Here is a 20,413-nt window from a genome sequence, read left to right as displayed (position 1 = left end):
TTTTGTGTAAATTCAGTCAACTCTGAGTGGGCTGACTCTGAGTAGCGCGTGCACCATGACTATGAAAAGCAATGATCAATGGAGCTCCGAAATGACGATTCACCATGGCAACAGCTCCCGCCAAAAGAAGTCTGCATACTTCAGACTCGATACAAATTTAATTCTTATCACTGATATAATATCCCAGGTAAAAACTGTCAGAACGGTAGGTTACTGAAGTAATACACTGTTAAAAATAAAAGTGCTTCACAATGACAGAAGAATATTTTTGTCTAAATAGTTCCACAAAGAACCTTTCTGTTTCACAAAAGGTTATTCATAATCAAAAAAGGTTCTTCAGGTTATAAAAAGGTAAGAAAGAGATGGTTCTTTAAACAACCTTTGAATGAATGTCTTTTTGTGGAACCAAAAATGGTTCTTCTATGGCATTGCTTGAAGAACCTTTTGAAGCAACTTTATTTTTAAGAGTGTAAGCTATTCATTTTCATGGTATCTCAGGGGCAAAAAATAAAATAAAATAAAAAACAAATAATAATTTAAGTGCATTTTTCTTATTCTACAAATGATCTGACAATAGGGTAAGAAAAATACAGCAGCAGCTATTTACACTAAGTGGAATTAACATACTTTCTTAGCCATAGATCCTATTTACAGTAGTCTAAGTGTGTATAGCTTTAGATGCTATTTACACTTAGTGAAAAAAAGTTATATATTGTATTTACCATATTAAAGTAGCAGTTCAGATGCTATTTGATCTTTATACTGGCAGATACATACTACTTGCAGCTTGGTATTGTTCTATATTCACTGGATTTAATAATAACAAGTGTAAATGATTATATTTATTAAAATTATAAATACTTTTATCATTATTAAACACTAGTTAGTCAATTCCACTTTTAGAACATTTTATTATTTTTTTATTGAAAATAAATTCTAATGTGATGGGAAACGTGAGAAAGAGCAAGCTCACCAAAAGCCACAAGCTAGTTATCCGCACACAATACGTTACTTCCTACACCACTGATGGCGGTTTTCACACGCGTTGTATTTAACTTTGTGTGACCTTGGAGGGCAGAGCTACTGTAGACACTCCCAATAATCTTGTTTTTCTTTTGCATTAAGATAATTTTATTACCACACTGGCAGATAATTTTACTTAATTTAGATCCTCCCCAAGAAACAATACTATGTATATTTGTACTTGAAATAATACAATACTTGGTAAGAAATGCATTTTTGCAGAGTGCATGAATGAATGAAGTATTTAAACATTGTTTGCTTTAAAAAGGGGGAGGAGATCAAAATAAACTCTGGGTTTACAGAAGAAAACCTTCTCCAGACCAGGGGCCTGTACCGTGGAGCTAGATTAGCTGGCTATAGCCAGCTAAATTTCAGGTTAGTTTGCACCAATCCTGGGTTTTAGGTACCACGTAAGTGGCTTGGCTTTTAGCAGCATTCATTGCCATTGTAACTTACACTCCACGGCTAACCTGCTCTGGAGCAGGTTATGTTTTGGGTTAGAGATCTCAAACTGAATAAAATCTAAAAAAAAAATTGAAGTCTGGCTTCAATGATAATAACTGAGTCATTTTATGATTTATATAATTATTATATAATCATAATTATATTATACATGTAATACAAATAAGCTGTAGTATCAAAAGATTGCACTATTTAAAAAATAAAAAATCTGACCTTACATATACGAGTCTCTATCACTACATATTTTCAAATGTATAAACTAAGTTAACAAGTTCCACTTGTCACAGCACTGATAGAGCAAGATAATTTATTTTATTTGTTTAATTTATTTAATTTATTTTATCCTCTTTCATGTTTCATATGCCGTTTAAATTTGTCATATTCTTCAATCTCTTAACTTTTAGCAAAACCTTTAACCTTTAGTTTTAAATCTCGCTGGGTCTCTCGCGAGAAGTAAATCAAATTTGCTTTGTGTTGCAAGGCTCGTGATTGGCTGTTTGCCAGTGATGTCACACAATCATGTGCACATGCTCCACAAACTCAGGATCAAAGCCTGAGTTGACAAAGAAAGTTGATGATCAGCATCATGGTACCAACAAAGCCGGACTGGAGAGGTTTGGTTTTGTCAACTCAAAACTAATCCTGTAATTCTGAATTTGTTCAGCTACCATCATGGTACAGGCCTCAGGTTAGGTTCATACAAGTTACTACGGTAACTGACTCTGAGTACAAGTTAGCTCTCTTTCATAAACAGGCTCAACTTACCCTTCTTTCTCAGGTTTGACAAACCTCCCATTCTGAAACAGAAAACCTAGAGTTTGCCTCAATTCAGGGTTAACATACTCAGTTTCCACTTAATCTCCTTTCTGAAACAGGCCCCTGGAGCTCATCGGTTTCGAACATGCCAAGGCCTTTATAAGAGATTCAGAAACAGGGATGGGAATCGTAAAAAACAAACAAACAAAAAAATGGTTCTCCTAATTAACGGTTCTTTAATTATGCAAAAGATGTTTACATTTTTAAAGGGTTATACGTTCAACAACTGGTTCTTAATACATATTAAAAACTCAAAAACAAAATACTGTGACATTTTGTGGAACGCCACTGACAAAACAACTTGCATATCATCAACAAACCATTTCATCAGTTGCACCGGTTTAGGTCTCAAATAACACCTTATTTCTTGGTGCAAGATAAAAAGACAAAAGTTAATACTTTGCGGTTCATTAAGTGTTTCAGATTAATAACAGCTCCAATTTGTATTGGGTCTTTTGATTCACTAAAAAGAACCGAATCTTAAGGTTCATTCGTTTCAAAAAGGTTAATTCGCTCAATAGTAAGGTTCATTTGTTTCATATTCTAGTTTTTGGGTTTTTATTTGTTTGTTTTTATCATCGGCGGAAAAGCACATATTTGAGAATCGTTAAAGGAAACGAGCATCATAGGAAGAAAATATAATAACTGAATAAGAATAAATCACACATGGGCAATTTCATAAAATATTTTATTTACAATGTTAATTTAAATGCAAGACTTATTAATTTGAAAGAGTAAAGAAATACTTCATCCCTTATTTAAACATTAAAATCAAAAGAACTTTATCCTTTAAAATTATCCCTATTATGTCTATGTAGTGAGTAATATACATTTGCACACATACATAAGTGTAAGGCACAATACTTCTGAAATTTTCAATTTCCATCAAAACTGGAACAATATAATTTATTAAGCTACGAAAAGAGGGGGAAAGTATAGCCAGTCCATTGATTTATAGCAGGTGGAGCACTGTGTGTCTCTCTCTGTGCGTCTCCACAGCTGCTCGTCATTACACTTGAGGAAGGCAGAGAGCCTCAAAACCTGAACGATACAACAAAGGGAATTACACCCAGAATCAGAAATCATAATTCCCTGATTTAACCTCAGACAATTAAAATATGATCACTGATTGATCCAGAAATCATTGTGATCACCCACAGAAAAAAAAATTTCTCTCACACACACAGAGAGAGAGAGAGAGAACGTATAGGCACTTAGTCAGAAACTAATCAGAAAAGGGCTCAGCAGTGCTTTGCTATAAGTCCTCAAATCAAAAACCCTTCATTCATCTATATGAGTGCATTGTATCAGTGTTTGTTTGTGCTGCTCAGGTCCTGACTTCACTCTGGCTGTGAACCTCACCCTCGAAGGCAAGATTATCATAGTGGGGCGACACATCCAACTGCTCCTCTTGCACATCTGCAAACCAATCAGACAACATGACTAATATCACACCATTCAAATCAACTGACCTTATAACACTGGATCCAGAAATACCCTTTTCTATTCATTTTCTCCAATGCAGTTAAAAAAAAAATGCAGCATTAGCTTGCAATATTTCCATGCTGGTGCCACCAATGCCTTGTGCTTGAGGGACCAAGACCACAATTTCAGTAATTATGTACAGAAATGTCAAAGTAACTGTTACTTGCCCTGTCCTTAACAATACTTACATAAGTACATCATGATTATTGGTGGGTATCGCTGCAAAACACCACAAATATCATGCAAATATCACCACCATTTAAAGAAAAGCCTCAGCAAATTAAATTTTGGGCCAAATTTTTTTTTCTGGTGAAACAGATATATAGTACTTTACCATTATGTCTGGTTATTCACCCTCACAAGTGACATGTATATGTATGTATACTAACATGTTTTTATGACTCTAATAACATAAATGTGTGTCATTCAGCACAGTCACTCTGCCTTTCTGGGGCCTGTTTCACAAAGGAGGTTAAGTGAAAACTCTGAGTATGTTAACCCTGAAATGAGGGAAACTCTAGGTTTTCTGTTTCAGAATGCAAGGTTTGTCAAACCGAGAAAGCAGGGTAAGTCAAGCCCGTTTCTGAAAGGGAGGTAACTTATACTCAGAGTCAGTTACCATGGCAACTTACTCTATGTTCCTAACCTGGTCAGGAGCAGGTTTTCTTCGGTAAACCATAAACCCAGAGTTTCTTTCGGTCTCCTCCCCCTTTTTAAACACTTCATTGATGCACGCTGGAAAAATGCTCTTCTTACTAAGTGTCCCCCCCCCCCCCAATACCAATATGTAAAAATACATATATATATATATATATATATATATATATATATATATATATAAAATAAAGATTTTCTATATAAGAAAATGATATAAGACACTAAGTCTTGTTTCCTGGGGGAGGGGGGGGGGGTCTAAATTAACTGCATTTTACTTAAGTAAAATTATGTGCCAGTGTGGTAATAAAAATAATCTTAATGTAAATGGAAAACAAGATTATTCTGAGTATCTATTACTAAGAGCAAATCTACTGTAGCTCGGCCCTCCATCGACACACAAGGTTAAATACGACACATTAGAATTTATTTTCAATACAAATTAACAAAATTTTCTAAAAGTGGAAGTAAAGTGCCTAATGAGTGTTTAATAATGATGCAGCTATTTATAATTGTAATAAATATAATAATTTACAATCTGTTATTATTGCATCCTGTTAATGTATAACAATACTGAGGTGCACATGGGCCTAATATGTGTCTGCCAGAATAAAGTATAACTAGCATCTAATTATTATTCACACTTAGCCTGTTGCAAAGAACAGAATAGATCACGATTTTCACTGTACATTTTTTCTGTAAATAGCATCTAGAGCTACTTGCACTTAGCCTACTGTAAATAGGATCTATCGCTAAGAAAGTATGTTAATTCCACTTAGTGTAAATAGCCACAGCCGTATTTTTCTTACTCTATTGGCAGATCATTTGTAAAATAAGAAAAATGAACTTAAAATATTATTATTAATATTATTATTTTGATAATATGAGATACAATAAAATTATTAGCTATTAGTTCATTAATCTAATGTTCTGCCAGTTTTCACCTGTGATATTATAACACTGAGAAGAATTATATTTGTATTGAGTCTGAAGTATGCAGACGGCTTTTTGGCGGGAGCTGTTGCCATGGTGAATTGTAATATCGGCGCTCCATTGATTATGGCTTTTTATAGTTGTGGTGGACGCGCTTAACTCAGAGTCAGTCAATGTAGAGTTGATTAAACCAACTCATTTCAGTTGTTCTGTAACCAAAAACTCAAGAGTTTCCCATCTCAGGGTAAGTCAACTCAGAGTTCAAGTTTAAACTCAGAGTTGGTTGAACCTCCTTAGTGAAATGGCCCCTGTACATTTGTATGTGAAAGGTAAGTAGTATAATCACCATAAGTTGGAAGTGTGCTCCCAAATATTGGGAAAAATGTGATCGTGTGAATTATCTCATACCATTTTGTGAGCCTTCAGCAGGGCCGTGGTGTTCATTTCCATGCATGGATGCATATCCAGAGGAAGCAGTCTCACTTTGTGTATGTGACACTGTTTCGCTGTGCAGGTCTTCAGAGATAGAAAAAGATCTGAAATCGTGCACTGAAATCTGTGGCTGCTCCTCTTCATCAGTCTACGAGAGAGAAATATAATTTCAGCAAATATCTGGCCAAATTTGTGCATGCATTAATTGAATGTTCAACACCGAAATCTAAAACTTTTCTCCAATTATAGACTTGGACTTGAAAGGGGAAGGAATGATATCAGCCTGCTAAATACACACTGCCAAAGGAGGAAGAACAAACTGACCTAATTCTCCTGCTTTCTGTATATGAAAGGCATGGTGACTAAGCAACAGTCCAGTTTCTGTGAGACCAATCTTTATAACAACAAATGACAGGATCCGCTCAATTTCCAGTTACTGTAATCAAGGTTCATGACAGGACAGTCAAGATGTGGATACATCAAGGCACAGTTAAGCCCCTTTCACACTGCACGTTGGATCCGGGAAATTGCCGGAACATTGCCGGGTCACCTTCTGTGTGATTGCAAACACGTCCCGGGATTGATTCCAGGACTGGTCCCAGGTTGGGGACCTAGTCACATTGCCAGGTTCAGTCCCGGAACGAGCGCTTTGTGAACAAAAGCCAGAACTAATACCGTAAAGGGTGTGGAAGTGATGACGCACGTTATCGCGAGACTCTTTTACTAGGCAGATCAACGTTCGTGACAAAAAAAATAAAAAAATATTAATTGTAATGAAGCAGAGATCAGTTAGCTCCTCACTTTCCACGCTGACGCGGAGATAATTCGCCAGCTTTAGTGAAAGTTAACATGTCTAGCGTTTTCGACTTGTACATTACACATCACATCCTGATGTCACGTGTCTTCACAGGACCTTTACGGGTTGTGTGTGAACGCACGCGCATATTCCGGGTAATCATTGGCAGTGTGAAAGAGCCACAATCTAGCGACCAGGGAACAACTGCCGGGACACATTACCCGTGTATTTTCAGGAATCAGACCTCTTATAACAGGTACATTGCTTTTGTCACCTTGGGTCAAGGAGATTCTTTAAAACGGGCAGAACAATGGTAAGGTCCCAAGGTGCAAGAAACACAGTCTATCCCTAGGGTATCAACCCAGTCTTTCTAGTATACTGCCAGCCAATATCCAGTCCTTATAGGACGAGCTGCCTTATATTAGGCCTGAGATTAAATAACAGCAGGACAATAGAGACGGCAACAATTTCTGCCTGACAGATGAAACAGTCATTCTTTTCTCACTGCAAACACAGAACATCTTAAAGTAGTAAAAAGATGGGTTTTATGGTTAAAACAAAAAATGAAATTTTGTTCATATCCCTGCTTGTGGAAGTTAATGAGGCATTCATCAAAAGCATCCTTTCAGGCTGTAGCTCTACCTGGAATGGGAGCAGGATCAAAGAAACATATAAAGGACAGTACGGGCAACAGCATGTAACACCATAGGTGTGCTACCCAATCTGTCAGACATTTTCACCAAAGTGAGCATGACTAAGCATCCCAGTTATGTCTCACTGCAGCAGAAAGCCAAATACCACCATAGCCCATTAAAAGTAGCAATGTTTCTTAGTACAATACAATACAGTAATTGCATAGGTGTGTAAAATGTGGGAATGTATATTTTCACAATAATATACACTATCACAAAAAAGTTTGGGGTCAGCAATATATATTTGTTTGTTTTTTGAAAGTACAATTTAAAGTAAATGTTTTCTATTTCATAAAAATGTAATATACTACTGTGATGGTAAAGCTGAATTTTCAGCATCATTACCCCGGTCTTCAGTGTCACGTGATCCTTCAGAAATCGATCTAAAATACTGATTTGGTGCTAAAGAAATATTTCTTATTATTAATTTTGAACTAAAACAGTTGTACCGCCTAATATTTTGTGGAAACAGTGATCTTTTTTCGGGAACCATTGATCAATAGAAAGTTCAAAAGAACAACATTTATGTGACGTAGAAAGCTTATGCAACATGAAATATGTATTTACGGTCACTTTTAATCACTTTAATTGCATCTTTGCTGAATAAAAGTATTTTAACAAAATAAATCTTACTGAGGCCAAACTACCAAACGGTAGTGTAAATTCTGTCTTGTCATTTTTCAAAATGCATATGTAGTTTCTGGAAAAAGCATTTTACTGCCTCAGTTGAACAAACAAACTTTGAGCTGAGGTGTGTCACTGCTGATGATGCTCCATCTACCTTCACTCACAGGCACAATAAATAACTTCATCTATGAAGGTGACCAAAGACCAAAGAACACAATGTCTCTCCCAGCAGCAATATTAGTCAACCCAAACATGAACTGCTGTTCCTGTCACACTCTGCATGACTCAGAACTCAAATGCTCTATACACATGACATGTCTCACATGGAACCAGATTTCACCAAAGCTTTTGAACGTCTGTTACTCTTTTCCTACCACATGAGGAAGAGAAAGAATTTGGCCTTGTATCCTTATCCTTTTGAAATAATAAGTAATGTTATGTTCTTTATTTTGACATTTTTCAAGAATTTGTATCCCCATGCTAACATGTTAAACTGAAACAGAGAAGAAGAAATAGTCACAGTTTGTTTGTATTTCAGCTGTTCAGAAGATAAAAGATCTTTATTATTGTTTAACTGTGTTAACACTAAGACTGTGCCTGAAACCTGAAAAAATGATGCCTTCTCGTGCAGTATCCGAAAAGCAGCAAGTCACTTTTTTTATTGTTTTTTTTACATTTGCAGCACATTGAGCTTTCTTGGCCCCTGTATTTTGTTTAACTGTTTCAACTTGATTCAGTGTCTCGCATAAACGTACAGAACTGAAAAAGACTACAGATTAATTAGCCAGCTTTATGAAGTGTAACGCTGGACTCCACTCTTAGTGTGAACACTCACCTCAACTCCAAGGGCTTTAAGAATGTCACACTTGCACATTGGGCAGGTTCTGTGGTCCAGTAGCCACGGCTCTATGCAAGATTTATGGAAGAAATGACTGCAAATACAAAAACACAACCGTACAGCAAAATTAAGACCACAAAGACAGGAACAATTCGGATTTATGGTGAAAACAATGATTGAGGGAGAACAGAATGGAGTGAAAGACAGAGAGACATACTTGCATGTGAGAACTGATAGTACATCTCCTGGTTTATACAACTCAATACACACTGCACAGGCATCAGCATCAGGGCCAGTCTCCTGTAAAACAAACACATACACACACAAATCATCAAAACACTGTTCAAACCGAAGGTTCTTCAAGTTTTGGTAAATCTGCAGTTATCCTGCTGATAATAAACCATTAAAAAATTATTTTACATGTTTTGTCTGTACAACAGTATGTGTGTATGTATATATATATATATATATATATATATATATATATATATATATATATATATAATTAAACAACACCCCATATTTATGCTATATTTTATTATGTATTCCAGACTTTTATTCAATAATGCACTGTCCAAACGTTACATATATGGCCTAAAATGATTATTTTCAGAAGACAGCAAGATGAAAATGAAAGCATAAGGGTTTACAAGCTCTTGCAAATAAAGTAAACCCACAAAAACTTACAAAACACACACATACATACATACATACATACATACACATATACATATATATATATATATATATATACACTAGAACTGTGTTTTGACACAAATTTCACAATTAGATTAGATTTTCCTTCACAAGCTTTTGATTCGATTCAACATCTATTATTTTGGATATATATGAGGTACAGGACACGCCAAATTTTTCCAATGGGAAAAAACAAAAAAAAAATCTCTCAACTAATGCTGTAAAATTGAGTCAATAATATGGAAGGTTGAAATTTGCTGATTTGTATGCAAACACTTAAAATATACTCAAAGTTATAATACTTTCTTTACATTTAAATTATGTAATTATATTTCTGCACCAATTTGTTTTTTGAAACATTTAAATGGTGGTTGTCACATAAATTTGGCAGATTTTTTCAAACAAATAAAACATTGAAGAACAGTGAAAATTATAATGAATATGTTATATGGTGTGATTATAATGAATAGGTTATATGGCATATTTAGCAAAAATGCTACTTTCTAGAGTTCTTTTTTTAGCTGACTAATAAGTTCATGGACTCTAATTTTTTTTTTTTTGTGGGTAAATGTGACGTTACAAGCTACTGTCATCTTTCTGCAGTTGAAACACTGATTGAGTGATTACATGAGACAGGATACAGATTTCAGTAAATTGTGCTTCAGATGGCTTCAGATGTTCATTAATGTTTATTTCATGCTGTAACTGCTTTTAAAGCGGAGGAGATGAACAGTTCACAGCGATCTGTCACCCCATATTAAACAGCACCAAAATGGCATTTAATATTTGAATATAGTAATAAAATGGACAGAATTAGAAATCTGAGATTGGGATTTATGAATCGGTATCGTTTCATAAAAATGAGAATCGATTCAAATTGAGAAATCCCCATTTTTTACCCGTCCCTAAAATAAATATAAAACAACACAAAGCCGATCAGAACACACAAATATCAAAAGAAGTTAATTTGTCTGTATTTACATGTGGACACACAAAAAGTTCTGATGTACCTGATCCCCTTGTCTCAGTGTGCGGACCTGCAGCTGGCCAATCGCCTTCTTTGCTTCAGCTTTCAACTTTTTCTGAAAAAGAGAAGAGACAAGAACAGGTTTTTCAGGAAGTGCATGAATATTTTAGAACTGTAACGCGAGTATCAACACAAAGTGTGCCCAGGTGTGTTCGCTCTGCCACACAAACACCTACAACAAAGAACATTTAAGATAAGGATTAAGTAAATATAAAGAGAAATTTAAATTGAAATGTTACAAAAAAGAATCGTATCCCACAGTAAGTGAATGCTGATTCATTCACACATATAGTCACCGCAACAAGAATGCAGACACTGGAGACACACTTAATGTATGAATGTCAATACATTAGATAAAAAAAGATTAAAAACAGAAAAAGAACTTCAAGCTAAACCACATTCACACATACTAAAGAGATGACTCAATCCAGATTAAAAACTTTCACAGTCCAGACAGAAAAAGAAACTTGATTGCTGGTTTTTCGTAATGAAACACTTATGCTTATGAAACTGGGGCAAGACTTTCCTGTTATCTAAGAAAATTCCAATAAGAAAAAGATCACAAATACTCTTCTCTTTTTTATGAAGTCCATCTCTCATTTCTGAACTTTCAAATAAAGCATTGTGTATATTAAAACAGGGCAGCAGTTATCGAATTTCAATAGACATGTTGTATTCGACCTCACAAAATATTTAGCAATGAATGGAAAAGGTTTATATAACAGGCATAGACATCCCTGCCTGGCTCAAGTAACTCACCTCAGAGATGCACACATTAAACTCTTCAGTGTGTGTGTGTGTGTGTGTGTGTGTGTACAAACATGTGTTCACAGACTAAACAGCAGGCTTTTTAGCAGGCACTCCGGTGTGTGTTTTCCACAGGGTGACAGTACTGGCACAAAGTAATATGAATCCTCTGTTGAAAGAGTTACTATTGAACTGAAACTAAATCCACAATTTGATACATGTTAAACTTCCTCTCAAAAGTTGTGAGAAATTAAAACCAATTAAATGCCAGAGGTGGAAAGTAACGAATTACATTTACTCGCGTGACTGTAATTGAGTAACTGTAATTGAGTATATATATATATATATATATATATATATATATGTATAAATTTCCTATAGTAAATCAATATCACACGAAGACTGCCGTTTTTGCCTTCAAAAATTTGCATAATTACATACAGATTTTTTTTTACATCAATAAACAAGAAGTTAAGAGACATGCGTTTTAGACACCATTTTGACTGTTTTAGCTCTATTTCGACAACAAAAAATAATTCCACACAACACAGCCACCATTGCACAGTTTTGCCTCTCTCTGCAATGACAGTGTTTAATTCCTGAATGAAAATGATTCGGTTCAAATCGCAATGACTCACTTATTAACAGTGACTTTCTGACACATACTGGCTTTTTTAATTGCACATTTAAAGTATCTTCTGATTTTATAATTTTTTTTTTTTTTACATTATTATTTCAAATGAGTATTTAACATTTTATGTGTTATATATCAAAACATTATTTCTGCATTTGTAACTGCAGGCTAAATGCGTTCATGTCCTGCATTAAACAGTTGGTAAATACATTGAAATCCCACTTCCGATTAAGCTTCTGTGTTTCCTCTTCATTGAAAAATTCAATTTTGTTGATACGGATTACATTTTTTATTCTAAATAACTGATTCCTTTCATTAAAAACAACTGGTTTGAGATTTAAAGGCATATCCCAGGGGTGTCAACGTTCCTGGAGGGCCACAGCCATGCAGATTTTAGTACCAACCCTGCTCCAACACACATACCATGTGGTTTTCAAATAAGCCTGATTGATTAGATTAGCTCTTTCCACCTCTGTTAAATGCAGGTATTTTTTGCAAAGTGGCAAGTAATGCGTCTCATCTACTAGCCACTGTGGTGGCTGACATCACATTTGCCAAAAAACACTGTAGCTTAAGATGCAGGTGAAGAAACACATTTCAACTTTTCTGGATGAACCGACAAAAACAACCAATGCGAATGTCTCACAACTACATGTGACTATGGAATGAATAAATAAATAGAAACATAGTAAAATCTGAAATTCACCCTGCAGTCAAAACTTGAAGGCATCTGGATTTTCAATGAAGAGGAAAAATCTAATAAAATCTGAAAGAGTTTATACTGAAGCAGTTAATAATTAAAAGTTGATTTTTTTATGTTTATATGGCACTATTATTGTTTTAAAAAAGAAACCTATACAAAAAAAAATGTAAATGTATTTTAAAATACATGTCTGTGGCTCTTAATTTCTTTTTATAAATTCACTATCTGTTAACTGATGTTTACAGTTCGTTTTTTAGAAATTTCAATAGCATTTGTATAAAAACTATGTAATGAAAAAAAATTATATAAAAATAATAATTGAGTATATCGAATTGAATCGAGAGCTTGTGTATCGGAATCGAATCAAATCGGGACATCTGAATCAATACCCAGCCCCAGCTATGAGGCATAAATTTAGTCTTCACAATGGCACAAATTGAATAAAGGGCATAGGTCAAGTAATATTCACAACTCACAAGTTTCACAACTGTTATATGGAAAATTTTCAGAAAGATGTTTCGTCAGCTGAACAAGCGGTGTGTTGTTAAACAGCACAAACCACTTAACACACTTCTTCTATACCTCATTTTCACTCCTGTCAAAAATCAAATACGGCGCTATGCTGAATAAGGTCTATAAACTAGTTACACCAAGCTGTCTACATGCATTTATGCAAGACCACAAAAATGTCCTAGTGAGGAAATAAACATCATACTAATGCCCAACAATGGAGACAATGTCAACCAACAAAATCATGCTAATAAACTGTCTCTGAAGCAATTTGTTTGTCTGTCAATGCTTCACAAATTGACGTCTGATGGTTCACCAGCAGCAAAACGTAAATCTAAAACTCTGTTTGTAGTTTAAAGCATACAATGGTTAGTACATAAGCTAGAGCAGAAGTAAAATACAGAAAAGAAGGACGGAATGTGATTTCACTTTCTTTTTTATAATATGAGTTAACAGGAATTGCCTTTATAATTGTAAATTAATTTAACAGCTGTGTCTTAGAAGTTGTAAACATCTCAGCAGATCAGGGAGAAGGTTGGCAGCCCGTAGAGGAACAGAGAGGGTGAAGGTTCTGGAAAATGACTTTGTACCTCATTGTGAAGGAAGCACAGTGGTTGCATTTGCTAGCTGTAAATGGTGGGAGGGAACATACACTTAGTGTTCACTTCCAATGGCAGTCCTAATGGCCAACATTAAAGCACTGGAGTGACAGAGGAATGCAACATGGACCCTCTGTGGTAGACTGTTTTGTTGCTGCAGAGGCTTGTTCTGCCCACATTCTATACAATTTTATCAACTCCACGGCAGTTAATGATTACAGACAAAAGTCCAAAAAAAACAAAAAAAACAAACAAAAAAAAACACATGGTGCTCATTCACAGTAATGATTGCTATGACTGAATGTTTGATTGATCAAAGATGCGCCGATAGCTTCATGGGCAGCGTGCTGACATATACAGTATAGCTCTGTTGTGCTATGGGACGACCCAGCTCTCAGGGTCCCTTTCCTAATCCCGCCCCCCTCTCGCTCCCTCTTTGCTTCCTGTCTACTCACTGTCCTATCATAATAAAGGCAAAAAAGCCACACAAAAAAGAGCTGTTCTTAGAGAAGCACCCATGTGTCATTGATGCCCGAGAGACATTTATCAATTTCTAGTTACTATTTCTAGACCTGTCTGCAAACCAGGTTTTGTAGTGTGAAATGTGTTTTGACTGGAAATGACAGACAGTAATGACAGACGGTTGTATAGTGTTGAAAAAAAGGCAATCTGACAACTTTGAAAATTGTGTTGTTTATGGGCAACATCAGTTGTGTATGCTGGAAGTCAGGACAATAGTGCGTGACAGCAGTATTGCAATGACAAGAGCTCAGACAAGAAGCTGAGCAGCATACTAAGAAAGGAAGGTCTAGTTTCCTGATATTACAAAGCAAAAACCACGTATTAACCAGGCAATGACTCAAAATTGGCCAGAAAGGCATCTTGTAAACAACTTACTTTCCTTTTATTCTTTTCTTCTTCTTTTTCCTTTAGCAAAATAACAAACAAATGGAACAGGTACTTTTTGAGCACAGTAATGCCTTTTGGTTGTCATATGCTTATATAATTCATGGCATTTCTTCATCAGTAGCAACTGAAAAAAATTGAGTCTCTGTGAGTGTGTTTGTGTGTGTCAACAGAGGAACAGGTTGTGTTTTTAGTAAAATTTTATCCAAAATTTTACTTTTTCTTGATACTAAACTCAGACCTAATGCCACCTTAGAACCAAACTCATTCACATACAGTGCTGACATTAGGGCTGAAAAAATGAATGATCTCAGAACCCAGTAATGTGAAACCAGATCAACCAGTTAGAAGTATTTGTGTTTTGAAATCCAGTAACACTCTTAAATAGTCCTGTTTATACAATCACTTGTAGGGCAGACCAACTACTGCCAGTATAAATGAGGAACTGAAGACAATCGCCTTTGTGTTCATGTTTTAGCCGTGAATGACACCTGTTTTAATAAAGACACCGAAAGTCTTATCACAACTGACAACTTATCACAATGTTCAAATGAGATGCAAGTACACTGGTGAAAACCTAATTAATAACAGACCACAATATGGTTGGAAGCAACTGGGTCTAAAAGCTTTGGCTTATGAACAGCGTATATCAATGTCTCTGTGAGTTATTACAACATCACATTATATAAAACTTGATTTTTCTTGTCCACCATGCCATTTTTAAACCATATTAAAAGTCATTTTTTCCTCAGTTCCAGTGTTGGTGTAATTACGTTATATTGCATTTAAATGTGGTTGTCACTCTTTGGCTACCAAAAATTGCAGTTACATGGCAACTGATATGATCTTAAAGTGTAAAACTTTATATAATTGTACAAAACCTATGAAACAGTAACTAGTGTTTGCTTGGGATCACTAAGACTTTTTAAATGTAGCTTATGCTCACAAAGGCTGCATTTACTTGAACAAAAAATAAAATAAAAACAGTAATACTGTGAAATATTATTACAATTTGAAATAACTGCTTTCCATTTTAACATTTTAAAAAGTAATTTATTCCTGTGATGGAAAAGCTGAATTTTCAGCAGCCATTTCTCCAGTCTTCGTGATCTTTTAGAAATCATTTGAATATGCTGATTTGGAGTTCAAGAAACATTTCTTATTATTACATTGACCAATGTTAAAGGACAGTTTTGCTGCTTAATATTTTTGTGGAAACCATGATGCATTTTTACAAGATTCTTTAATTAATAGAAATAGAAAAAGAACAATGTCTATCTGAATTAAAAATCTTTGCAACATTATAAATGCTGTGCTGTAATTTTGATAAATTTTATGCATCCTTGCCGAATAAAAGTATTAATTTCTTTCAGAAAATCCTACTGACCACCCTGATAATGGCAGTGTAAGTCTGGCAGTTTAATACACTTCCCTATACAATAATTTAAAAAGGAAGCCATGATTTATTAATGCAAAAACATTGTTACTTCAATTAACACTACTAGTGTAAAAAAGAATCTCCCTCATGTAGTGTTTGTTTTACTAGTCATTCTTATTGATATTTGTGACCCTGGACCACAAAACCAGTCTTAAGGCGGTCGCTGTATATTTTTAGCAATAGGCAAAAAAAAAAAAACATTGTATGGGTCAAAATGATCAAGTTGTCTTTTATGGCAAAAATCATTAGGATATTAAGTAAACATCATGTACCATGAAGAAATTTTGTAAATTTCCTAACATAAATATATCAAAACCTAATTTTTGATTAGTAATATGCATTGCTAAGACCCTCATTTGGACAACTTTAAAGGTGATTTTACCAGTATTTAGATTTTTTGCACCCTCAGATTCTCAAATTGTTGTATCTCGGCCAAATATTGTCCTAACAAACCATACATCAAAGGAAAGCTTATTTATTCAGCTTTCATGTACAGTATACATCTCAATTTAGAGATATTGACCCTTATGACTGGTTTTGTGGTCCAGGATCACATTAATTCACTCAGTTGTATTACTGTCTATAAGGATGTAGTCTACTGTCTATAAGGAAGTTAATACAGTTTTATTGCATTGTAATTACTGCCATAATGTGATTTTGAGTGAAACTGTGGTTACCAAAGTACATTATCAGGATTACTGTTTAAAGCCCATCAAATCAGTGCCATCTACACAAATGTAGAGCTGTACCTGTTTGCTGTTCTGCTGTCTGAGGCTGTTCAGTCTCCGTGCAGTGTAGATGATGAAGTATCCAACAGTAGCCGCAGTAACGATGAAGAAGGAGATGGAGACAAAAAACACGGAATAGTGATTCATCCAGAGACCGTGCTGCTTCCCGACCTCTATTGCTATGGAAACAGGCATGCCCTGTTCTAGCAGCTGGACCAGCTCCATCCCACGAAAGTCGCCAATCATGACCGCAACGATGCTTGTACCTAGAAACACACAGATAATGCTGAAAACATGGGCAGCATGCATGTACAAACCAAAAGACACACCGTAGCACTCAACAACCTGATGGTTGTCACGTCGAAACGTCATCGTCAAATGACGAAACATCAGCAAACATGCAACCTTACACACGTTTACTAATACGTTTTAAATGAATTGAGAGGAAATTATGCAAACTTGTGTGATGCACAAGACACTTGATTCTTAAACAGTGGTGAAGGACAGAGTTTAAGGAGATGTGAGTTCTGAATTCTTACATTTTTTACTCCAAATGATGGAAAAATTACTTGTTTGCATGAGCATGACAAGAAATATAATAAACAATTTCACAATCTACCAGGGTTATTATAGTTACCTAGCCATAAAAACACATTTCGTTAAATAACAAACTAAAATAACTTTAGTTATTTGACAAGGCAACGATTATCATTTTCATTTAGTCTAACTTTATGTATTAAAATGAATAAAATATAAATGATACATTATAATTATTAAATTATAAATGAACCATATATACATATTTAAAAAAAATAAACATGACAAAGTCATAACTAAATTACTAGAATATGTTTTTTTATATATTATCTAAAACTTTAAAGAAGAAATATAATACAAGTTAACTCAAAATATTAAAAAGAACTGTAATAATATATCAATGTTGGTAAAACAGCACCGCAAATAACCCCTTTACGTCTACACACACGAACACCCTTTCGTTTTATGACATGACACAACGTGATAAAACGCGTTTATTACAGTCATCTGAAATGTCTTCAGGAAATTGAGTCATTACGTAGTGAGTTTCTGTCTCTGATGCTGCTTAAGTGGATTTGTGCTTCAAACATACATATCGCAGCAGCTCTAAATGTGGTTCTAGTCAAGTTTCTTTATATATCATGAACAGGCCAGAGCAGACTAGGAGTGTGCGCTCTTCTCCTGTCAGCTGTCAAGTTTACACAACTTACACAACACACCGCCCGGGTTAGAGTGCAACTGGAAACTAATAGAGACCAGAATTGATCAGAATTAAGAGAGACAAGGCAACACTTGCATATACTAAAACCTATCCTTGACCCCGTCTGAAAATGTTCAGCACCTCATCTTGTCGTAATGAGCCCGTGGGATCACCTACCTGGGTGGGACATCTGAATGACTCGATTTTCTGTCCCGTAGTCGTTGAAAATGATAGCAGCGGCAGCTCCGTTCATGGCCGCGACGTTAATTTTATCGGTAAAAGTGCATCCGTTTCCGCGCTGGATTAAAGCGATCCAGCCCCTGGAGTCGTTCGGTCGGCGATAAACGGTGTCATCTTCACAGCCGTGGATTGGATCGGCTAAATACACATTCCCCACTACATAAGTTTGGGGAGAGTCTTGCCCATACAACCCCATCTCCTCTCGAAGCGAGATGGTTTGGTTTGTTTTAGGGTTTGTATAGGAAATGTTCAGGTATGCAGTGCACAGGTAACTGGCCTGCGCCAAACGCACACTCGATACCTGGAAAACAGATGCCACCAGCAGCCACGAAAACACATCCCGACTCGCAAGAAGCCCCATATTCGGCACTCCAGCCCTGTCGCTGCTCTCTTTAGTTCAGTTCAAAGCACAGCTTGAAACAAATTTGGTTTCAAAATGATCAAAAAATGGTCCTGTAAACTCACGGAATCGATATCTCCTTAGTGAGCGCCTACAGGTGTTTTATTAGTAACGCGAACTGAATAGAAACTCTACCTCGCTGAGGTCACTGCGCCCGGAGCCACGCCCACTCCTTTCTTAAAGCAACACACGCTGTTTTTCTTGTTTCACCGAGAAGGGTATTCCTGCACAACCGGAGGCTGCAGTTTCAGGACCGCAGTTCTTGGACCGCAGCTTTAGGACCCTAGTTTTTTTGTGACAGCGCCACCTACCGTACTGGATCACCACTAATTAAAGATGGACGACGTGGACAGCAATCAGACGGTGAGTACCGATATTTAATTAAGTTTTATTTTATAACGTTTTAACGGTGCGAAGATTACATAGTGAGAACTGCTAACCAAATTAAGAATTTGTGAGCTAGTTTTATTAATTACTACGACGTTAATTCGTGGCCATGATTTCATAAATCCTTGTTGAGTTTTAATGACGAAGTATTATAAGTGAACCTAGCCCGAATTGAAGAGATGCACCACATGCTGCAAGGACATGGACTCAGCTAAACATATTGAGAAGCCAACCATCCCCATGAAAAAAGAAGAAGAAGACTTAAAGGGGTCATCGGATGCCCATTTTCCACATGTTGATATGATTCTTCGATTGGCTTATCTGATACGCTTGATTACTAGTGGTCGACCGATATATCGTCATGATATTTGCCATTTTTCAAATATCGGCATCGGCCGGCCGACAAGTTTTTCCGCTTGGCCGATGTGTTCATTTTATTTTGACGGTGCACCAGACTTTATTTTGACACAGTGCTCACACTCACACTGTCATCGTTAACAGTTCTGTCTAATACGGACAGAAGTCTGTCTAATAATCAGATAGAACGATTAAACAAAGGAATTCATGAATACAGAAAGTATTATAATGATTGCTTTTTTATATTAGGCCTATTAGTAATAGAAAGAAAAACATTATAATACTTCCTCATTTGCCTTTAGCATTAAGCAAATATGCATTTATATAATTTAAACAAATCTTTGAATGACTAATGAACATTTAATTTCAAAAACCTTGCAAACTTAGTCGAATCCAGCTGTGAAATCTTGTGAAGTGTGTATGTGTATCCAGCATAATCGAGTGTTCTCTGTGTGACGGTCTGTCCTTGTGAATTGAATGCTTTAAACTTTAAACTCGTGATTTCAAATTATGCTGCGCTTTATGATGGTTACCCTGGCTTTATTTGAAAAATATGATTCCCAGTGCACACAAACTTCCCAGAATACTGAGTGCCCTGTTGGTTAGTGTTTACTTTCTTTTTAATTATATTTGTATTAAATATGTATTTATTTGTGAAAAATACTGTCATCTAAAATATATGCATGTTTCTTTTACTTTTTAATCCATTGTCAAATGATTTCAAATGTCTTAAATATGAATAATAATAATTAAAAGAATCATATCAGCTTTATATCGGCTATCGTACCCCTGCTTTCCAAAATATCGGCATTGGCATCGGCTGTCAAAAAACACATATCATTCAACCACTATTGATTACCTGTGGGATTAGGGCGATCGGAGAAAAAGCATAAAGGAGAAGGTTGGGCCAGTCGCAAGCCAATGCATCCCTGTCCTTTGGAAAGAAAAACTGTGAGATTTGCTTTCTGGGTCGAAGAGGTCGACCTCTGCATTGCTGAAGATCTCTCCGATTCTCTGAACCATATGTGGGTGGAGCATCCTCTCCT

The 20,413-nt window shown here is 35.7% G+C and overlaps 1 protein-coding gene across 1 annotated transcript; it reads right to left on the bottom strand.

Moving 5' to 3' along the window:
• Positions 1-2,972: 2,972 nt before the first annotated feature.
• On the bottom strand, positions 2,973-18,772 carry LOC132139834 (E3 ubiquitin-protein ligase RNF128-like). Its single transcript, XM_059548469.1, has 7 exons — positions 18,161-18,772; positions 16,768-17,012; positions 10,465-10,536; positions 8,976-9,058; positions 8,756-8,852; positions 5,782-5,953; positions 2,973-3,720 (listed from the first exon to the last, which is right to left on the bottom strand). Exons 1-7 carry the CDS (start codon positions 18,582-18,584, stop codon positions 3,629-3,631), a joined length of 1,185 nt encoding a protein of 394 aa, XP_059404452.1. The 5' UTR covers positions 18,585-18,772; the 3' UTR covers positions 2,973-3,628.
• Between the last annotated feature and the right edge of the window lie 1,641 nt (positions 18,773-20,413).

The sequence above is a fragment of the Carassius carassius genome, chromosome 4 (assembly GCF_963082965.1).
Source record: "Carassius carassius chromosome 4, fCarCar2.1, whole genome shotgun sequence".
Classification (NCBI taxonomy): domain Eukaryota; kingdom Metazoa; phylum Chordata; class Actinopteri; order Cypriniformes; family Cyprinidae; genus Carassius; species Carassius carassius.
The sequence above is the reverse complement of the archived record's forward strand: the minus strand, read 5'-3'. Positions and strand labels throughout refer to the sequence as shown.